This window comes from Nicotiana sylvestris, chromosome 8 (genome assembly GCF_000393655.2).
Source record: "Nicotiana sylvestris chromosome 8, ASM39365v2, whole genome shotgun sequence".
Taxonomy (NCBI): domain Eukaryota; kingdom Viridiplantae; phylum Streptophyta; class Magnoliopsida; order Solanales; family Solanaceae; genus Nicotiana; species Nicotiana sylvestris.
The window spans coordinates 202,001,404-202,020,272 of NC_091064.1; the positions used below are offsets into that span (position 1 = coordinate 202,001,404).

At 37.5% G+C, this 18,869-nt stretch overlaps 1 protein-coding gene across 2 annotated transcripts; it reads left to right on the forward strand.

The window, feature by feature from the left end:
• Positions 1-12,266: 12,266 nt before the first annotated feature.
• On the forward strand, positions 12,267-16,736 carry LOC104232190 (transcription factor MYBS3). 2 transcript variants are annotated; one of them, XM_009785327.2, is made up of 4 exons: positions 12,267-12,872; positions 13,912-14,120; positions 14,552-15,029; positions 15,808-16,736. In XM_009785327.2, exons 1-4 carry the CDS (start codon positions 12,587-12,589, stop codon positions 15,837-15,839), a joined length of 1,005 nt encoding a protein of 334 aa, XP_009783629.1. In that variant the 5' UTR covers positions 12,267-12,586; the 3' UTR covers positions 15,840-16,736. The 2 variants fall into 2 exon arrangements, with proteins under 2 accessions (XP_009783629.1, XP_009783628.1); XM_009785326.2 differs by lacking the exon at positions 15,808-16,736 and having other exon boundaries at positions 12,268-12,872; positions 14,552-15,275.
• The last annotated feature ends 2,133 nt before the right edge of the window (positions 16,737-18,869 follow it).

Here is an 18,869-nt window from a genome sequence, read left to right on the forward strand (position 1 = left end):
TGCATTACGGAGATGTTACGCTTCGCAGTAATAAGTTACGACAGTGTTGCACCCTGTAATATTTTACGTTGAATTTGTCGTAAGGTAACTAACATCAGTCCAAGGAAAAGATTATTTTGGGATTATAAGGATTATGCTATTTCAAACAAGTAATGAGTAAATTCGTGAAGGTGAGAAGGTAAGCAAATCAAAGAAAATGAATTTCGTTGAAGTTTGACGTTTTTGGGATAAAATGCGGCCCGAGCTAAAATATCCAGTATTTATGGACTAGTACCATACAAGGTACCCCATGACCATAATAGTAAGACGTATAAGGTATGTAAAAAGTGAGTAATATTTTAAGTAAGTCGAAATAATTCTCAAATTTTCGGGTAATTGGTTAATTATCGGGTAGCGGGACATTACCCGATTAACTAATAAGTGGATAAAATTTAATTAACTAACAACCCCACCCACGTGGCACAAGGCCACTACTTAAAGAGAATGACTCATTACAATTTAAAAGGTGGCATCATATCACAATGCATATATTATAATTGAATGGAATAGTGGCAACATAATCAATAATGACAAAGACAACTGTTGGGGCTAACGGAATACTTGTTGATATTCCTTGGCATGGTTCATTGTGAACCTCACAAACAAGAGTCATGGGCAGAATTTTAGTATATGAATTATGAATATGGAGAATTTATTGATTTGAATGGATTTCTCCCAATATGAGAAAAGGAGAGCAAAATCGTTTGACTATAGCAACTTCATAGGCGATTCTATTGATGATACTTCTTTCTTGGACGATTATTTAGAGGTTGAAAATTCTGAATTTTTGGCTATCAAGTTGATTGGGAGATGCCATATAGTCCTAGCAAGTTACACCCAGTTTATTTTGCAAAGTGCTTGATTAAGGAGTACGATGTAATCTTTTTCAAGAATGTAATACGAATTTTCCCCTACTCCAGGTATGTTAAGGCTATCCCTTCTTTCTTTTGGCATGATCCATACGATATGAACGAAACGTGCAAATGCACAAATTTCATAAGTGACTCTACTCATAGAAGTAATAGAAATATCTATGTTCTTTAATTCTCATGTATCATAATATTTTATCATCTGTTCATGGGTCTCAGAAAAATACGAAAGTTGAAAAGATGTTACTTTATGATATTGCTCAAGAGGAAAAGTGGTCTTATGACCTTCCGAATGATTTTATTGACGTACTTTTCATGCATTGCATTCATCTGCATTGACCCATGACCAGATGGCGTTATATACACGTATATATGTAAATATATGTATATGGAATGGGAAAAGGTTATGGTGTTATATACGCACCTCCACCTGATCAGCTGGTATATGATGATGATATTTCCCACAGTGGCCGAAATATGATTCAAACGGCGTTATATACGCATATATATGTAAGTATGATTCAAACGGCGTTACATACGCGTATATATGTATGTATATATGTATATGAGATATGGGAAAGGTTATGGCATTATATACGCACCACCACCTGATCAGCTGGTATACGATGATGATTTTGCCCATAGTGGCCGATATGATATGATGGGGTGCCCTCAGAGGCTGATGATATTATGAAATATGTACCTATGCACGACATGACATTCATACGCATATGCATGACGTTAAAAGTAATTTATGATTTACAAAGTTATTCAGACTTACAGGTTGAGTCATGTACTCTATATGTCTTCCATATCTCTCATGTATTTATTTATGTGCCTTACATACTCAGTACATTATTCTTACTGACGTCCCTTTTGCCTGGGGATGCTGCGTTTCATGCCTGCAGGTCCCAATAGACAGGTTAAAAGCCCTCCAAGTAGGCTATCAGCTCAGCGAAAGATGTTGGTGCGCTCCATTTTCTTCGGAGTTGCTCGTTTGGTTAGTATGATTTAGACGTCTATTGTTGGGTATGGCGGGACTCTGTCTCGACCCTTATGACATTTATGTATTCTTAGAGGCTTGTAGACATATGTCGTGTACATAAAAGATTGTACGGCCTTGTCGGCCTATGTTTTGAGTTTATAAAGGATCATGTTGGCCTATTAGGCCCGTATGCATGTGTATATGATGATGTATTAAGAAAGATACGTTACGTTGGTACTCAATTGAGTAAGGTTCCGGGTACCCATCCCGGCCCATCGGTTTGGGTCGTGACAGAAGCGTACCTTACCTCGTCCTGCTAGGAGGGGGCCGACTATGTCCATTCCCCACTTTTAAATGGCCATAGTGAAGTAACAGAATGAAGGAGTTCCCCTGCTTGATGTATCATAGAGGCGTACTTTTGACATTGTTCGCATCTTTGGACATAATCCGCGACTTCTTTTTTCATGGTAGGCCAGTAGTACCCGGCGTGGATGAGGCATCGAATGAGGGTGCGGTTTCCCGTGTGGGCTTCGCAGTGCCCTTCGTATACTTCTTCCAATACTCACCTTGTTTGATGTGGCCCAAGACATTTGGCTAGGGGGCCGCCACGTTCTTTTGTAGAGATCACCATTTACTAGGTTGTATCGGGTTGCCTGTACCCAGAGTTTTTTGGCTTCTTTTTTATCATGCGGGAGCGTTCCATCCTACAAATAGGCTACGAAGCGGTTACACCAGTCCCAAGTCAAGTTTATAGAATGTACCTCGACATGGTCTATTGCGTAATGAAGGAGGGTGACCACGTTTTCCTTGTTGATATTCTTGGTGGACGCAGCTAGTTTGGCGAGGCCATCTGCTTCGATATTCGGTGCCCTAGGTATTTGGTCAAGGCGGCATTCGTCGAATTCCGGCAGTAGTTTGTGGATTTCTGACTGGTACTTTTGTAGTCTCTACTCTTTGATTTGGAAGTCCCGGTGACTTGGTTCACCACGAGTTGAGAGTCGCAATGGAGGACGAGTCGTTGAGCGCCGTATTTGAGGGCTAACTTCAAACCTGCAATAACAGCTTTATGCTTAGCCTCGTTGTTAGTCATCTCGGGGCATCGTATGGACTGGCGAATTACTTTGTCTGTAGGGACCTCGAGGACGAGTCCCAGTCTCGATCCCGAGACATTAGAGGCACTATCGGTGTAGAGGACCCAGAGGTCAGTATGTGTGGAAGTGCGGAGTGCTTCCTGTTCTACCTCGGGCAATATTTTCGTGCTGAAATCAGCGACAAAGTCAGCGAGCACCTGCGACATAATGGCGGTTCGCGGCTGATACGTTATGTCGTGCTCGCTTAGTTCTATGGCCCACTTGGCTAATCTACCCGATAGTTCGGGTTTGTGTATGATACCCCTTGGGGGGGAAGGTTGTCACCACCTTTATGGGGTGATGTTGAAAGTACGGTCTAAACTTTCGTGAAGCTACGACCAATGCCAGAGCCTGTTTTTCAAGGTGTGGGTACCTTATTTCGGCATCGATTAAAGTTTTGCTGATATAGTAAATCAGAGATTGCGTACCTTTGTTTTCACAGACCAAGACGGCGCTTACCGCAACTTCGGAAACTGCCAGATACACAAGTAGACATTCACCCGGGTCCGCTTTGATGAGTAGTGGTGGCGAGGATAGATATGTTTTCAGCTTTCTCAGGGCGTCGATGCATTTGTCGTTCCATTGCAGCCCGTGGTCTTTCCTTAGCACATTGAAGAATTTGTGGCATCTATTCGAGGATCGTGAAATGAACCTTGATAGGGCGGCTATTCGCCCTGTTAGTTTCTACACCTGCTTTTTGTTGGTCAGTATCTCCGGTATTGCATCGATGGTCCTAATTTGATCCGGGTTAACTTCAATTCCTCTTTGTGATACTAGGAAACCAAGGAACTTTTCAAAAGTTACGCCGAAGGCGCACTTTTTGGGATTCAGTTTCATCCCATACTGCCTTAATATATCGAAGGCTTCATTCAGATGATCAATGTGATCTTCTTTTTTTGTCGACTTCACTAGCATGTCGTCGATATAAACCTCCATTGTCTTACTGAGTTGTTCTTTGAACATTTTGGTGATTAACCTTTGATACGTGGCCCTTGCATTCTTAAGCCCGAACGACATCACCTTATAGCAGTACGTTCCTCGATGAGTGATGAAAGTGGTCTTTTCTTGATCTTCTTCAGCCATTAGAATTTGGTTATAACCGGAGTAGGCGTCCAAGAAGCTCAGCAGTTCATGCCCGGCTGTTGCATTGATAAGTTGGTCGATGTGGGGTAACGGAAAAGAGTCTTTCAGGCATGTTTTGTTTAAATCGGTGAAGTCAACACACATTTTCCATTTCCCGTTCTTCTTTTTGACCATGACCACATTGGCGACCCATTGGGGGTATTTCGATTCTCTGATGGAACCGTTGGCGAGTAATTTATCAGCCTCCTCGCTGACCGCTTCATTGATTGCGGCATTGAGCTTTCTTCTCATTTTTCGTACCCGCGGATAAAGTGGATCGACATTCAGCTTGTATGTTGCGATATCCCTTGGGATTCCTAGCATATCTGAGTGGGAAAAAGCAAACAAATTAGCGTTGTTAGTTAAAAACTCACGATACTCACCTGGCTCCGTGAGGTTGTGTCCAACATAAGCCTTTTTGGTGCTATCGGTGATATCCAATTGGACGGGGTCGAGATCATCTATGGTTGCCTTGCAAGCTTCTATGATGTCCGGGTCTTTGATGGCCTCTACTTGTGCATCGGGTTTGGTTCCCGACATGGTTGATTGCTATACTTCCTCACTTGCCCCTTTTAGTTGCTTGGTGTGTGTGCAATCTTGGGCGATCCGGTAGCATTCTTGGGCGGTACGCAGCTCGCCTCGGATGCTGAATATTCCTCATGGGGTAGGAAATTTGATTACTTGATAGAAGCTTGTAGGGACGGCTCGCATGGCGTGTATCCATGGTCGCCCTATGATAGCGTTGTAGGCCATTTTCTGGTTCATGATATGGAATGTCATCTCTAGAGTAACCCCTCCTGCCAGGACATGTAGTACTATTTCTCCAGATGTCCGCTCCACTGCATTATTAAAACCCGTTAGTTTTATGCAACGCGGTATTATTTTATCCTCGAGCCTCATTTGCATGAGAACTCATGGGTGAACAATACACGTGCCGCTTCCGTCATACACCATTATTCTTTTTACATCAGTATCTGCGATGCGTAAAGTTATAACCAAATCATCATAGTGAGGGAAAGACAAACTGTCGGTATCCAACTTATCGAAGATGATACTATCTTCGAGGTCGTTATACCGTTCGTGGGCGACTGTCCGTTTGAGTTTATGCGTGGTGGTGAACTTCACATGGTTGATTACCGTGTCGTCACCACCGCCAATGATCATTTGTATGGTACGAGCTGGTGATGGTGGCTTTGGAGGTCCTTGAGATGGGTCGCGCCCTCGAGCGATGTTGGCCCATCCTTTATCGCTTAGCAGTTCTTTCAGGTACCCCTAGTTTAATATCCTCACTACTTCTTGTCGCATACCTATGCAATCTTCGGTCTTGTGTCCTCTTTCCTGGTGGAATTCACATAGGACGTTCGACCTCATGGTGCTTGGATCCGATTTCATCTTTTGCGGCCACTACACCTTCGTTCCCAGTTTTTCCAGTGCATACACTATCTCTGAAGGGGAAACACAAAAATTATGAGCAGATAGTAATAGAGGCATACCTCTTTCGTTTCGAAGGGGTGCAGTGTGCGGGGCACGACATCCGCATGTCGCGGAGGGGGTGGGTTGGATGTTCGGACATAGGGATGATGCCTTTCTCGATTGAAGCATGGTAGTTGATCCCTTCACCCGTCATTACTTCGATCTCTCCTTGTCTCAGTCTGGACTGATGTTAATCGCTGAAGCGGGCCGTTCAGGTCATCCTTGTCTGCCCTCACCTCTGCGCAATAGGCGTTGTGGATCTCTTCCTATGTGGTAGGGGGTACTTCATGAGTCTGCTGAGTAGTTTTTTTGTTGCTTTTGATCCGTTCCTGTTTAACCCATTTTGAAAGGCTGCTACTGCCATCCCTTCTGACACGTTCGGTAGACACATCCTTACTCCATTGAATCGGGCTAGGAAATCTCGAAGTCCCTCGCCTGTCATTTGCCTGACGGTGAATATATCATTAACCCTAGCCTCGGCCTTCTTCGCTCCCGCGTGAGCAGTGGCGAATTTATCTACAATCTCTTTGAACGTCGATATCGATCGTGCTGGTAGTTGGGAGTACCATGTCAATGCTCCCCCCCGTCATAGTCTCACCGAATTTTTTTAGCAGCACAAATGGTACCTATTCTTTTGATAGATCATTGCCCTTTACTACGGTAACATAATGTATTAAGTGATCCTTCGGGTCCATGGTCCTGTCGTATATTTTCAAGCATGACAGCATTTTGAAAGTCTTTGGAATAGAATGGGGAGCTGCTCCTTCACTGTATGGCTATTCGACGAATCGGCCCACATCATGTTTTGGTAATAACTTCGGATCGAGCGCCTGGTATTTTGTCAACCCTCTCCTGATGTTCCTTCATCTATCGTGGAGTGTTTTGTTCTCATTTTTCATCTCTTTCATTTTCTTTAAGATAGCCATAAGTGCACCGTCACCTGCATTAGTAGCAGTGCGGGTGTTACCTGTTCGTGTAGCGCTTGGCTCATCGGCGACAACTGAGATTTCTGTAGGTGGCGCGTCTTCGACGCCTCCTTGAGTGGGTTTCTTGAGCATGTTACTCAAGGCACTCGTTAACCATTCTTCCAGTAGCCTTTTGACTGCTAGTGGCGCTTCTCCTGTCGCCGATGTTGAGGCTCCCCTTTCGCGCAAGATCGTTAGATCCCCGTGTAGAAGAGGTGAGATCTCCCCCTCTGGTGTAGCACTTGGTGTTGCATTCTCATTGTCTTCTCCATTGGCTTCGCTGAGGGAATTCAGGAGATTATTCGAGACATCCACTACTGCCTTTAACCTCGCTTCCCCTTCTCCCGCCATCGTTGGTTTTTACAAAGTTTGAAGAAAAGTGATTATCACTTTCAAGAATCTAGATGAAAACTACGATTTCAGCTGTAGAAATCCCCACAGACAGCGCCAAATTGTTTGACTCAAAAGATACGAAAATCTTTTTGGACAAATCAATCTAAGATGAAGGGGTAAATCTTAGCTAAATGTAATAATCTTTAGAGAGGATAACGGATAAAGAGAAGATTGTTGTTAAATTTCTTTTCGTTCAAGAATCGTAATCTCCCCCAGGTCCGAATGCCCTGTTACAATGTTCCTATCCTCCTTTTATACTAAGATAGAAAAACCTCTAAATTGTAAGAAGCAAAATACAAAGAATATTCGAGGGAATATTCTTAATGTCCCCTAATGGGCTTATACTATTACAAGGGTCGTACAATCTCTTCTTTTGCCCTAAGGTCGTTTCCCTTGGGACGTCGACTCGAAGATACCCAGTCGTTGGTCGTGATCGGTCAAATTTGGACCCATACAAAAATAGTCCTAGTACTACTGGTAAGCCTAGGCGGAACACACTACTATCTGTCAACCTACAACCCTAATCCTCGACCTCACGTCTTTCTATCGTGGGTCATATCCTCGGTAAGCTGGATCAATGACATGTCCTACCTTTCCCCAATACTTCTTAGGCCTATCCCTTCCCTTCCTCAGACCTGCAATGGACAACCTCTCACACCTCCTGATCGGAGCATTTATGTCTCTCCTCTACACATGTCCGAACCATCTCAACCTCGACTCCTGCAACTTGTCCTCCACAGATGTTACTCCTACTTTGTCCTTAATAACTTCATTCCTGATCATGTCTTTCCTGGTTTGACCATACATTCATCTCAACATCCCCATTTAAATATGATACGATACAAAGCATAAATATGAAATTATGAACTAATCGAATCAGTAAATTTATAGTACCAAATAATTGTAACCTCTTTTTTAACCATACTATAGTGTACCTCGCAATAGTAGTTACGTGCCCAATCATCTGACTGAACACAAAGGGTAAAACATATTCCTCTTTTCGGCTAAAAATGGTCTCCCATTATCTCATTCCATTTTATCTGGAGTCTTTTAAAGTTATGGATTAGGTATGGATAAGTCAAAACTATTCGTCTTCTTCTATTTTTCTTTTGAATTCTGACCGAGATTTTTTTTGTAGCATTAGGTAAAATGTACTTCAATAGCACGTAATTTTTTTTTATAACAAACTTGATATTATTATCTAGAAAATATAGTTAATTAAATTGTAATGATAGTTTAATAATTCTTTATACAATGAATGTAAATAACTTTAAATGTTGCTTTGTTCGTTCGTGTATTAATTTAAGACCAGTTACTAGAGAGTTGAGACATACCTTTGGAATTCATCTAAAGTTTCATTTTAACTAATTTTCAGTTTAAAGTTTTTAAACTACTGCAATGTTAACTACCAGCGAAATAACTCTTTCGTAATAATTTGCAAGTACCAACAGAAAATTGAAGATATAGCTGCTTAATTTTAAGATCTTAATTTTTTTTGTTGTTGTTTGGAACTGTTTTGAGAACCTTAAAAAAGAAGAAAATTGTCGGACTTTTCAAAAAAAAAAAAAATGAACTTAAAAATAACAAGAAAAATCTTTGAATAGAAAATGCTTTACTATTAAATTTATTTGACACGAATCTCTGTTGAGCTGAGGGACTATCGAAAATAAGTTCTCTAACTTCTTAGGATATAGGTAAAGTCTGCTTAAGCACTATACTTTTCAGACTCTACTTATGAGATTTCACTGGATTTATTGTTGTTGTTGTATTCGACACGAACCTATATTAATAGGATTAATTAATGAACATATAAATAGAAAACAATTCTGGAAAAACCCATGAACAATCACGTGATGCACCATTGTTGGTGTACCAACAATATAAGGGATCTAAGGTTTTTGGGGCTCAATATGATCTCAAACAAATCAGATTGTCTCTCTATTATTGAGGGACATCCTTGTTCTTAATCATTATTGTATAGAGATACATGCACAATAAAAATCCACAGTCTCATTAATTTATTAAAGAGACGTAGATAAAGATATCAGATTTGTTTTTACTTGTTGGTTTTGTCTTTTAGCTCTAGTAGTAAAAGCAAACAAATTTCCCTTTGGACTAAAGTCTCAAACGTAATTTCCACAAACTTTGGCTGTCATTATTGATCAATTCCCAGCTACTTCTTTTTAGACGTGTTTGACCTACTAGTATTCTACATTCTTTGCCTTGACATAAAGGAAAAAAAATTAAGGGTGTGTTTGGTATAATGGAAAATATTTTCTTGGAAAACAAGTAGTAATCTTATTCATTTTCTGGTGTTTGGTATGCAAATTAAGGAAAATGACTTATCAAGAGTATTCATAAATAGTTTAGATATAATAAACATGAAGCCATAAACTTTCAAACCAACAACCTTCCGGACTCACAAATTTCATAAACTTTCGAACTGCTATTCAAAACTGCGGAATTTTGAACCCGTAAACTTTATAATTTCTAAACCCGTAAACTTCCAAACACATAAACCTCCGAACTCATAATTTTGGAACTTGTAAAATTTTGAGCCTTTAAACAGATAAATAATAAAATTAAAACTGAAAAATATATTTTAAATTTTTTTCGGGGGGAGGGGAGGGGGCGGGGCAGTAAAACGAAGAGGGGGCGGGGGGTTTGACAGTAAAACGAAAAAAAAACAGAAATTTAAATTACAAAAAAAAAGTAAAAAAAAAAAAATTGTGCGGGGGTGGGGGGGGGGGGAAGGTGGGGGTTGGGGTGGGTGGTGTAGAAAAATGAAAAAACAGAAAAATTGCCAAAAAAAATTAAGGTAAAAAAAATTATTTTTTTGCGGGGAGGCGTGAAGGGTAGTAGGGTGGGTGGTAACGGAAAAACTGAAATTTGAAAAAAAAAAAAAACCTTTTTTTGGAGAGGGGATGGGGTGGGTTGGTGAGGGTGGGGAAGGTGCTTTGGAAAATATTTTTCCTTCTCTTGATAAGGAAAACATTTTCCTCCAATTGGAGGAAAATGAATTGATAAGGAAAATGTTTTTCAAAACATTTTAGCCAACCAAACATAGAAAAATTGAAAAATATTTTTCGGAAAATGTTTTTCGTTCATACCAAACACACCCTAAACTTAAACTTTATTTTCCACGCGTTTTTGCATTATTATTGTTTTGGGTCTTGTGAATTTCTAATGGGGGTCGGGAATTTTGGTATTCAATTTGACTTCTTTTTCTCTTACTTGAACATGTTGTGAACGAAAGAATATTTACTTCAAATACGGCACATATAATTATCAACCACAATTATTCTAGTGATATCAAATTCATAATGATATCTTGAATTTCTCTAAAATGAATATTTTTTTGTTTGTCGGAAAAATGATATTGTATCGCCGTTATAAAAATAATAGTAAAAAAATATATAAAATTTGTAATTTTTTTTATATATATACATTATGTATGTTATATACAAAAATTATACAAGTTTTATTTACTTTTTCGACTACCATATGCAAATAGTTTCTGGCGCGGCCTAAAAGTGATAATACTACTATTTGTCGGACTAACTTTAGAAAACTTAAAGGTACTGTTTAGGAGGAGGTAGAGTATAAATGCTAAAATTAAGATTGTAAACTCTTAATTGGGTGCATTTGATGTAATTATTTCATGAAAAATATTTGTCTTACAAAATTATTTGCTAGTTAAATCATTTTTTGAAGGATATTGTACTGGTTGAAACAAGTGATATAAAGTACTTATGAATTAAAATATATTTTAAAAAGTTACTTAGCACCTAATATTCAATCAAGTCATTTCTCCTATTTTACGTAATATTTTGGCAATACCAATAATACTTTTTAAAATTCAAGGCAATCAAACACCATGGGATAATTTCAACAAGGAAAATAGTTAGGGGTCTTCATGGTTCGGTTTGGATCGATTTTTCTTTAAAAAGGAAGCAAACCAAGTAAGTCGTTTTTTCAAATATTAGAACCAAACCAAACTAATTAAGTTAATTTTTCTCGATTCGGTTTATGTCGGATTTTCTGTTTTTTCGGTTATTTGTCGATTTTTTCTTAAATATAAGACATACATGACCAAACACATATTCCAGCGACTACATTTTCAACGTAACACTATCAAATCAATTGCCCTTTGAGAAATCTGTCGTTTATCAAGATATATATATATATATATATATAGGTATAATAATAAATTTGAAATAGCTAGGTTTAGTTCGGTTTTTTCCGGTTATTTTTTGATTAAAACCAAAACCAAACCAAATTTGATCGGTTTTTAAAATTTAAAACCAAAATCAAACTAAACCAAAAAATATCGATTTTTTTGATCGGTTTGATTTGGTTTTCGGTTTGGTTCTATTTTCGGGTTTTTTTGAACACCTACACGTACCCAGCACGTTCCTTTGGTCTGTTTTAGTTTTAGTACCTCAAGTTTTTTTTTTGGAATAAACAAATTTTATAATCACAATAATTTTTTGACCATGGTGTGAAAGTACCTGATAAAACTAATCCACACATTCCACAAATAAATATAATTATTACAGAATTAATATTTAATAATCTTACTTAAACAACCTGTTTACATTACATAATCCAAATCTAAACATCTAAAGATTTGGTTAATAAACACATTATTGAAAAAGCTCCATAGGTCTCTTCGGGATGACCTAATTGGTTTGGAGGACAGTCATCCATATAGATGATCATGACTTGAGATCGATTCCTGTTAATGTCTTTTGGGCCGAGCTTTTCGCATAGGGCTTGCCCAGTAAAATTTACATTTCTTGTGTGGTTTGTAATTTACACAGTGAAAAATTTATCCAGTATGCACAAAGTGTTCACCCAACTAACAGAGGTTGTGGCAGAAGCTATAGGCCAGTTTTGCTAAGATTCTTAAAAAAAAAGCCCCATAGACAACTCAATGTACAAGAGATCACAAATGCAAATCAGGATCATATGTTAGAATCAGACATATAGTTATCGGGAGAAACTTAATATTAGAGGACTTTATTTAGAACAACAATAATATATTCCAACAAGTGAGGTCTGAAAATTTATTTTAAAAATGTTTTAAAATAAATCAGAATATCTAGATTTAATCCAAAAATGGTATACTAAATTTTTCAACGTCTCCATTAGATGGAATAAATATTAAAGTACATTATCTAAATCTACAAAAATCTTTTATAGTATTACCCAAAAATGAAGCCACCTACCTCACATAATTACCACATTGCCACCTCCGGCTCAGCTATACCAAGTTGTTTCCTTTCTTATCTCTCTACCTTAGACCTAAATTTTTTTTTTATTGTCGTGTCCATCATCCTTTCTCTCTCTATAAACATTTTCTTCCTCAAAACACACACAACTTTCTCTCACTATATCTATATCTGTATCCACATAACTTCGATTCTAGCAAAAAACAAAAATTAAAACACTTCAATCATATACTATCACCCAAAAATTATCTCTTTTTCTTGTTGTTCTTTTCTTGGATCATGTAAAAAAAGACCCATTCGGATTTGGATCTTGTTTTAGGATTTGATTGGATCGGGTTATATCTGGGATTTGATTGGAATTCGGGTTTTTTCAGCTATGACCCGTCGGTGTTCACATTGCAGTACTAATGGACATAACTCAAGGACTTGTCCAAATAGAGGTGTGAAGTTATTTGGGGTCCGATTGACTGATGGGTTGATCCGAAAAAGTGCTAGTATGGGTAACTTGACCCATTTTGCTAGTAGCAGTGGTCCATTAAACGGTGCCGTTCATGACTCACCTGGTAATACACCTGATCACCCTGCTGTTGGTGGTTCTGCTGATGGTTATGCTTCTGAAGATTTTGTTGCTGGTTCTTCCTCTAGCCGTGAAAGGAAAAAAGGTTTGATTTTTTTTTTCATTTTTGAGAAATTTTATCTTTTTGGGTCTTAGGAATTGTGTTTTTTTTTTTTTTTTTGATAAGGTAAAGGTTTAGGAATTGTGTTTGCTTTTTTTGGTTCTTGGTTGTGTTAAATGTGTGCATATCTGAGATTTATGAATTATGATTAAAGTATCCAATTTAAATAATAAGGTGAGATATTTGGTATTTTTATCTAAACAAGCTGCAATTTTTCGTACTATTTGTTATTGTAAATGAATGTGCAGAAATAAGATACTATTAACATGTGTTTCAAGTTTATAGTTTTGATGTGTAAGAGAAAAACAAAAGATATTGGGAGCTTTCAGTTTGGCAAAGGTTAATGGTTTTCTCTATCCAATTTGCTGTCATAACTTTTTTTCAATCAAAATGGAATGTGTAAACAAGGATGTATGTTTTCCCGGATCACTTCATTGGCACGGAAATTTATTGCAAACCTTTGCCAGCTTTATGATTTTCTTAGTTCCTTTTTTGTGAATCAAGTTATTTGTGTATCATATTCCTCTTTACTCAGTGACCAGACACAGTGGTAAAATTTAATAAGGGATTTTACCTTATACGTAGTATAATTTTTCGGCGAAGTTGACCACCCTTGGGCCAACATAACTTCGCCCCTGACCAGACATAGCATAAGCATGACTGATCGAATTGTCAAACTAACGTCAACTTTTGTATGAGTTGCTTGAAACTCTAATTTACGGTCTGATCGAATTGTCACTTAATGCTAACGTCAACTTGTGTATGAGTTGCTTGAAACTCTAATTTACTGTCAGCTGCTGTTGTTTCAATGATATCTTGAAACTCTTCATCCTTTACAGATGCACTTCTCATTGTGGCAATAGTTGATTTTCAAATTAATGGAATTTCTTTCTTCTTTATGGTGATTATGTTTTTTCAGAAGTGCCGGAGTTGAGAAAATTGATATTGCTACTGAGGGATTTATATTGCAATAGGTTTTCTTGCTGGGTTGGTTCTTGAAATAACTTTAAACTTAATTGCACAGGGGTTCCCTGGACTGAGGAGGAGCATAGGATGTTTCTACTTGGTTTGCAAAAACTTGGTAAAGGTGATTGGCGTGGAATTGCTCGTAACTATGTAATTTCTAGAACGCCAACGCAGGTAGCAAGCCACGCCCAGAAATATTTCATTAGGCAAAGTAATATGTCAAGGAGAAAAAGACGCTCCAGCCTGTTTGATATTGTTGCTGATGAGGTAAGTGAAATCTCACTTATAGATGATTTTAATGCGCCCCTCATTAAGTTATATGAACCTTATTATCACCATGAAATTGTAAACTTGTTGTCTTTGATAAAAGATGTTGTCGTTCGTTCTACTCTTATTCTCGTTGATCTAGGACAGAATAATGATTCTCTATTATCATTGTTATCTTGCAAACTTCATCAACTAGATGTCTAGTGCTGTTCCATATTGCTATCATCTGTTATGTCAAAGATGCACATACCTATAGGCTATAACATCATACCTTTTGATTGAACTTGTAATGTTTTTTTGGCACTTGGACACTTTCTTACCTCATCTTGGATTTTGAATGTAATCTACAATCTTTTCTCCACGCTTGGCTTCAATGTATTTACTTTTAATGTTTGTTCTCTTTTCTTTTTCTTTTCTGTTAATTACCATAGTCGGGCGACACTCCAATGGTATCAAGGGATTTCCTTGCAGATGATCCTCCACAAGGCGAGATGCAAAGCAACAATCCATTGCCTCCTACTCCTTCTGTGGATGAAGAATGTGAATCAATGGGTTCAGTAGCTTCTGCCAACTCCAACGATGGGGAACTTTCAGTTCCTAAACAAGAAAGTTCACAATATCCTCATCCACTAGTATATCCTGCTTATGTCGCCCCATTTTTCCCGATGCCTTATCCATGTTGGCCAGGTTATACTGCAGAGCCGGCAAAAGCAGAGACCCATGAAGTTCTTAAGCCAACAGCTGTTCATTCAAAGAGTCCAATTAATGTTGATGAGCTGGTTGGTATGTCAAAGCTAAGTTTAGGAGAATCCATTGGTGATGCCAAACCATCTTCTCTCTCACTAAAACTGGTTGAGGGCTCCTCCAGGCAGTCAGCTTTCCATGCTAATCCTTCATCTGGTAGCTCAGGCATGAACTCTAGCCACAGTCCAATCCATGCAGTTTAGTGGGGTGCATTCACATGATATGTTTCCTGTTAATATATGATAATGTTATGTAGTTTTGTTGGGTTGGGTTAGTTATAGTTCTATTTGTTGGGTCGATCTTAATAAGATTTGTTTAGGGGTTAACGTCTTAGTTGGCAGTACTCTCGTAGCTTGTAGGCACTCTTGTTTTGAAGTATTCAAGTTATTAACATTTTGACTTTGGTCAAAAGATTTAGTTCTCCTGCTTTGTTTTCTTTTAATTTTTTGTTAGATTGTCGCGACTGTGACTAATTGATGTAGTAAAGTCCCTTTTTTTTTTGTTAATTGGAGGTGCTACTATGCTAAAGAATGCTTAGCTCTTCAGGTCAGGTATAAAGAAACAGGGATTCTTGTTCTACGCCTGTTATCGTAAACCTGGCAGTGCATATAAAAGTTTTGTGGAGATGTGAAAATGTAGTTCGGTGGATGACTTATATAAGTTATGCGCAAGTATATTTTGCTAAATGATAGTATCAACTTGTCAAGAGTATGACTTACATAATGAAGATAGTTTAAAAGAATGGCAGGACTGAAAGAGGAGGTTCTTCTCTGAGCTTTTATATCTTTATAAGGTGCTTTGGAATCTTGTTGGATCTGAATGTTGGAGTCGTGCCTTAATATGTTCCGCTATAGACGAAGTTCTGTTCTGGGTTGTTGATAAGTTCGTGTGGAGAAAGCAAAGGACGAGTTAAAGATTTGGTTTTTCTGTCTTTTCCTTGTAGGTCTGATTCCTGAAGGAACTGAGCAACGATAAACTGATGCAGCCCCAATACCTCATTATGCATGCAATTTGAGCCATGCACCAGCTACTGTGTGCAGATTGAGTGATAGATATGCTACCTGTCATTGAGCTAAGCATCGGCATACCGCTCTGCAGAAAGTTGGACTGGTTGGAGATGTTATGTTGATACAAAGACAAGTACCAATTTATATGAGAAGTCTTGGAATAGTGAGGGACATGTTTGTTGGGTACATTTTAAGTGGAGATTTAGTTTTCTTTTGCTACTTTGAGTTTGCAGAAATCCCACTAGTGTTTAGGAACATGAATTCTAGGAGGGAAAACCTTGCAGTAATTTGGGTGAACTGGAGGTCTGCATTGAAGATGCTTACAAATTGGTAATAGAAAAGCCATCTCCTCGCAATATCTGCCATTGAAGTGAAATCATCTAAACTAAGAAGAAACAGAAAAGAAGATGAACGGGCCAGTAGAAGGTGAATGACTGAATGTAGCAAATAGTGTGGACAATACACAGAAACACACATGTAGGTAAATGTGTGTGTTGAAGGTTTCCCGGTGGAGGGCAAATGACTCAACCACTGAGCGTTAGAAATGAGTGTGCACTTAGGAAAGACTTGTTGAAGCGTAGAACTGTACTCGGTGGGCAGAATTATCCTATTTATGTGCTGGTGAAGGTAGTAGGTACGTAATAAAATAGTCGAGAGTAGCAGGTACCTAATGAAATAGTCGAGAGGAGTCCCCTTTAAGAAGAATATCAAAATCTATTTCATGTTCTACTTTTTCCTCGGGGATCTATTTACCTTAGTGTGACTCGAATCATGATCCATAGATTGAAGATGGAGGATTAACACTATGTTATCATCATTTATTTTCTTAAATTGTTACCTATATTGTTTGCTTTTTGAGAAGTCACATATAGTCTTGATCAGTTCCAGTAAAATGTGAACTTATATATAATTGATTCCCACCCCCTTGTTCTATCGTCTACATCTAATGCTTCCTCATCTATTGAGGTACTATGCAAATATTTGCGGACCTAGGATTTGAAGATGAACTACTCAATTAGTGCCTCATCTGACTTTTCAGCTTAAGGGTTTTAAGTAAATTATATTACATTTTTCAATAAATATATACCTATATATTTCGAATTTTTGCCGAAGTTAACGGGGTCTGATGACCCTTCTGCTCCAAAAATAGATCTGCCTGTGTTCAAGATAAGAATCCATATTAAAGTACCATCTCGGAATTTTTTTATTTTTCTCTTTTGTATTACATGAATTATGATTCAATTTCATTCAACAATTCAGTTTGATTTTCATGACCATAATGTGATGGGATTTTTACCTTCCTATACCACATATGAAACCTTATTACCCTCAATGTTTAAGGTTTGAGTTAATTACATTTCAGTATACCAAATTACCATTTATATACCATAATTCAAATTAAGGATATAATTAAGGGTGCATTTATATTAGGCATAATTATAGGACTGTATCTTCTCTTTCCTTGTTTTTCCGCAATATATCATTGGCAGTGCCTTCAATCATCGTATTCTCAGTAATGCCATTTTTTACAAACTGAATTCGATAACTCCAGCACTTTCTACAATTAAGTTTGGTTTACAGACTTAGATTAAGTTTATTTGCAAAAATTATAAGCTACTCATTGTGTGTTTTTGGACCTTAATTAATCTTTACAAGCACTCTGTTATATTGAGGGAAAATGAGTACCCCCCTCCCCCACGTTTCTATTTTGAATTCCACCGTTGACCCCAATTAAAAAGCTTTGAAGCTTTGAATTCAAATTTGAGTTTTCAAAAATCATTATTTGTTTTGATTGGGTGTTGTTGTAAATAATTCAGAATATGTTTAGGAGTTTGTATCTCAATTTTGAGGGGTTTTGGTGAAGATTTAGACTTGGTTTTGGCTGAATTTTAGATTGAAACTCGAAGAAGAAGAAGAAGAAGAAGAAGAAGAAGAAGAAGAAGAAGAAGAAGAAGAAGAAGAAGAAGAAGAAGAAGAAGAAGAAGACATATTTCCAGAATTTGTAGATAAATTGTAGTCAAATTAGAAAAATTGTAGATAAATTGTAGATTGTTTTTTGCAGAAGATTTTGTAGAAGCTTTAGTCGTTTTAGATTTGTGAAAACAGAAAACAATGCATCTACAATCAGAATACAAATAATCTACAATTTATCTACAAGATATCTACAAAGTGGATACATTGAATTTTAATATCCCAATTCCCATTTTAATTGTAGAATAATTGGCATTTTCGACATAATTGTAGAAGATTTGTAGAAGTTTTAGTCTTCCCAATCTACAATTTATCTACAATTCTACAATTTCTGGAAATATGTCTTCTCTTCTTCTTCTTCTTCTTCTTCTTCTTCTTCTTCTTCTTCTTCTTCTTCTTCTTCTTCTTCTTCTTCTTCTTCTTCTTCTTCTTCGAGTTTCAATCTGAAATTCAGTCAAAACCAAGTCTAATCTTTCACCAAAACCCCTCAAAATTGAGATATAAACTCCAAACCATATTCCCAATTATCTTCAACAACACCCAATCCAAACAAATAATGATTTTTGAAAACCTAAATTTGAATTCAAAGCTTTCAAGCTTTTTAATGGCTATCAATGGTGGAAAATATATGGAAGAACAGATGAAGATGAAAAACAGAAATCTCCTTTCCGTTTCAAAATTACGCAGCTTTCAGATCTCCTTTATGTTTCATATTTTGAATTTAATGTGGAATAAATCAATCCCAGATTCTGTGGCTGATTTTTCGCGCGCTATAAATGGCAAATTCTGCCTAATTAACGATTGATATATAAATTGTAGTTAAAGTGTGGACTGGGCGGGTAATATACAAACTATGCACATTTTTGGTAATAAGGTTTCATATATGGTATAGTTAGGAAAAAATCCCTAATGTGATTTAGGCCGGCTAAGTCTCAATAATGGGCTAGAAATATGCTAGCCCAATACCCAACTAGTGGACTGTGTTTGGGCTGATCAAGCTGGTTTTAACGTTAAAATAATACGGGCT

What these genes read in the sequence shown, in the direction of transcription:
- LOC104232190 (XM_009785326.2), top strand. Translation starts at nt 12,587, where the DNA reads ATGACCCGTCGGTGTTCACATTGCAGTACTAATGGACATAACTCAAGG. An exon ending in TAGCCGTGAAAGGAAAAAAG is followed by an intron (nt 12,873 to 13,911) that starts GTTTGATTTTTT and finishes TTAATTGCACAG; the next exon opens with GGGTTCCCTGGACTGAGGAG. An exon ending in TTGATATTGTTGCTGATGAG is followed by an intron (nt 14,121 to 14,551) that starts GTAAGTGAAATC and finishes TAATTACCATAG; the next exon opens with TCGGGCGACACTCCAATGGT.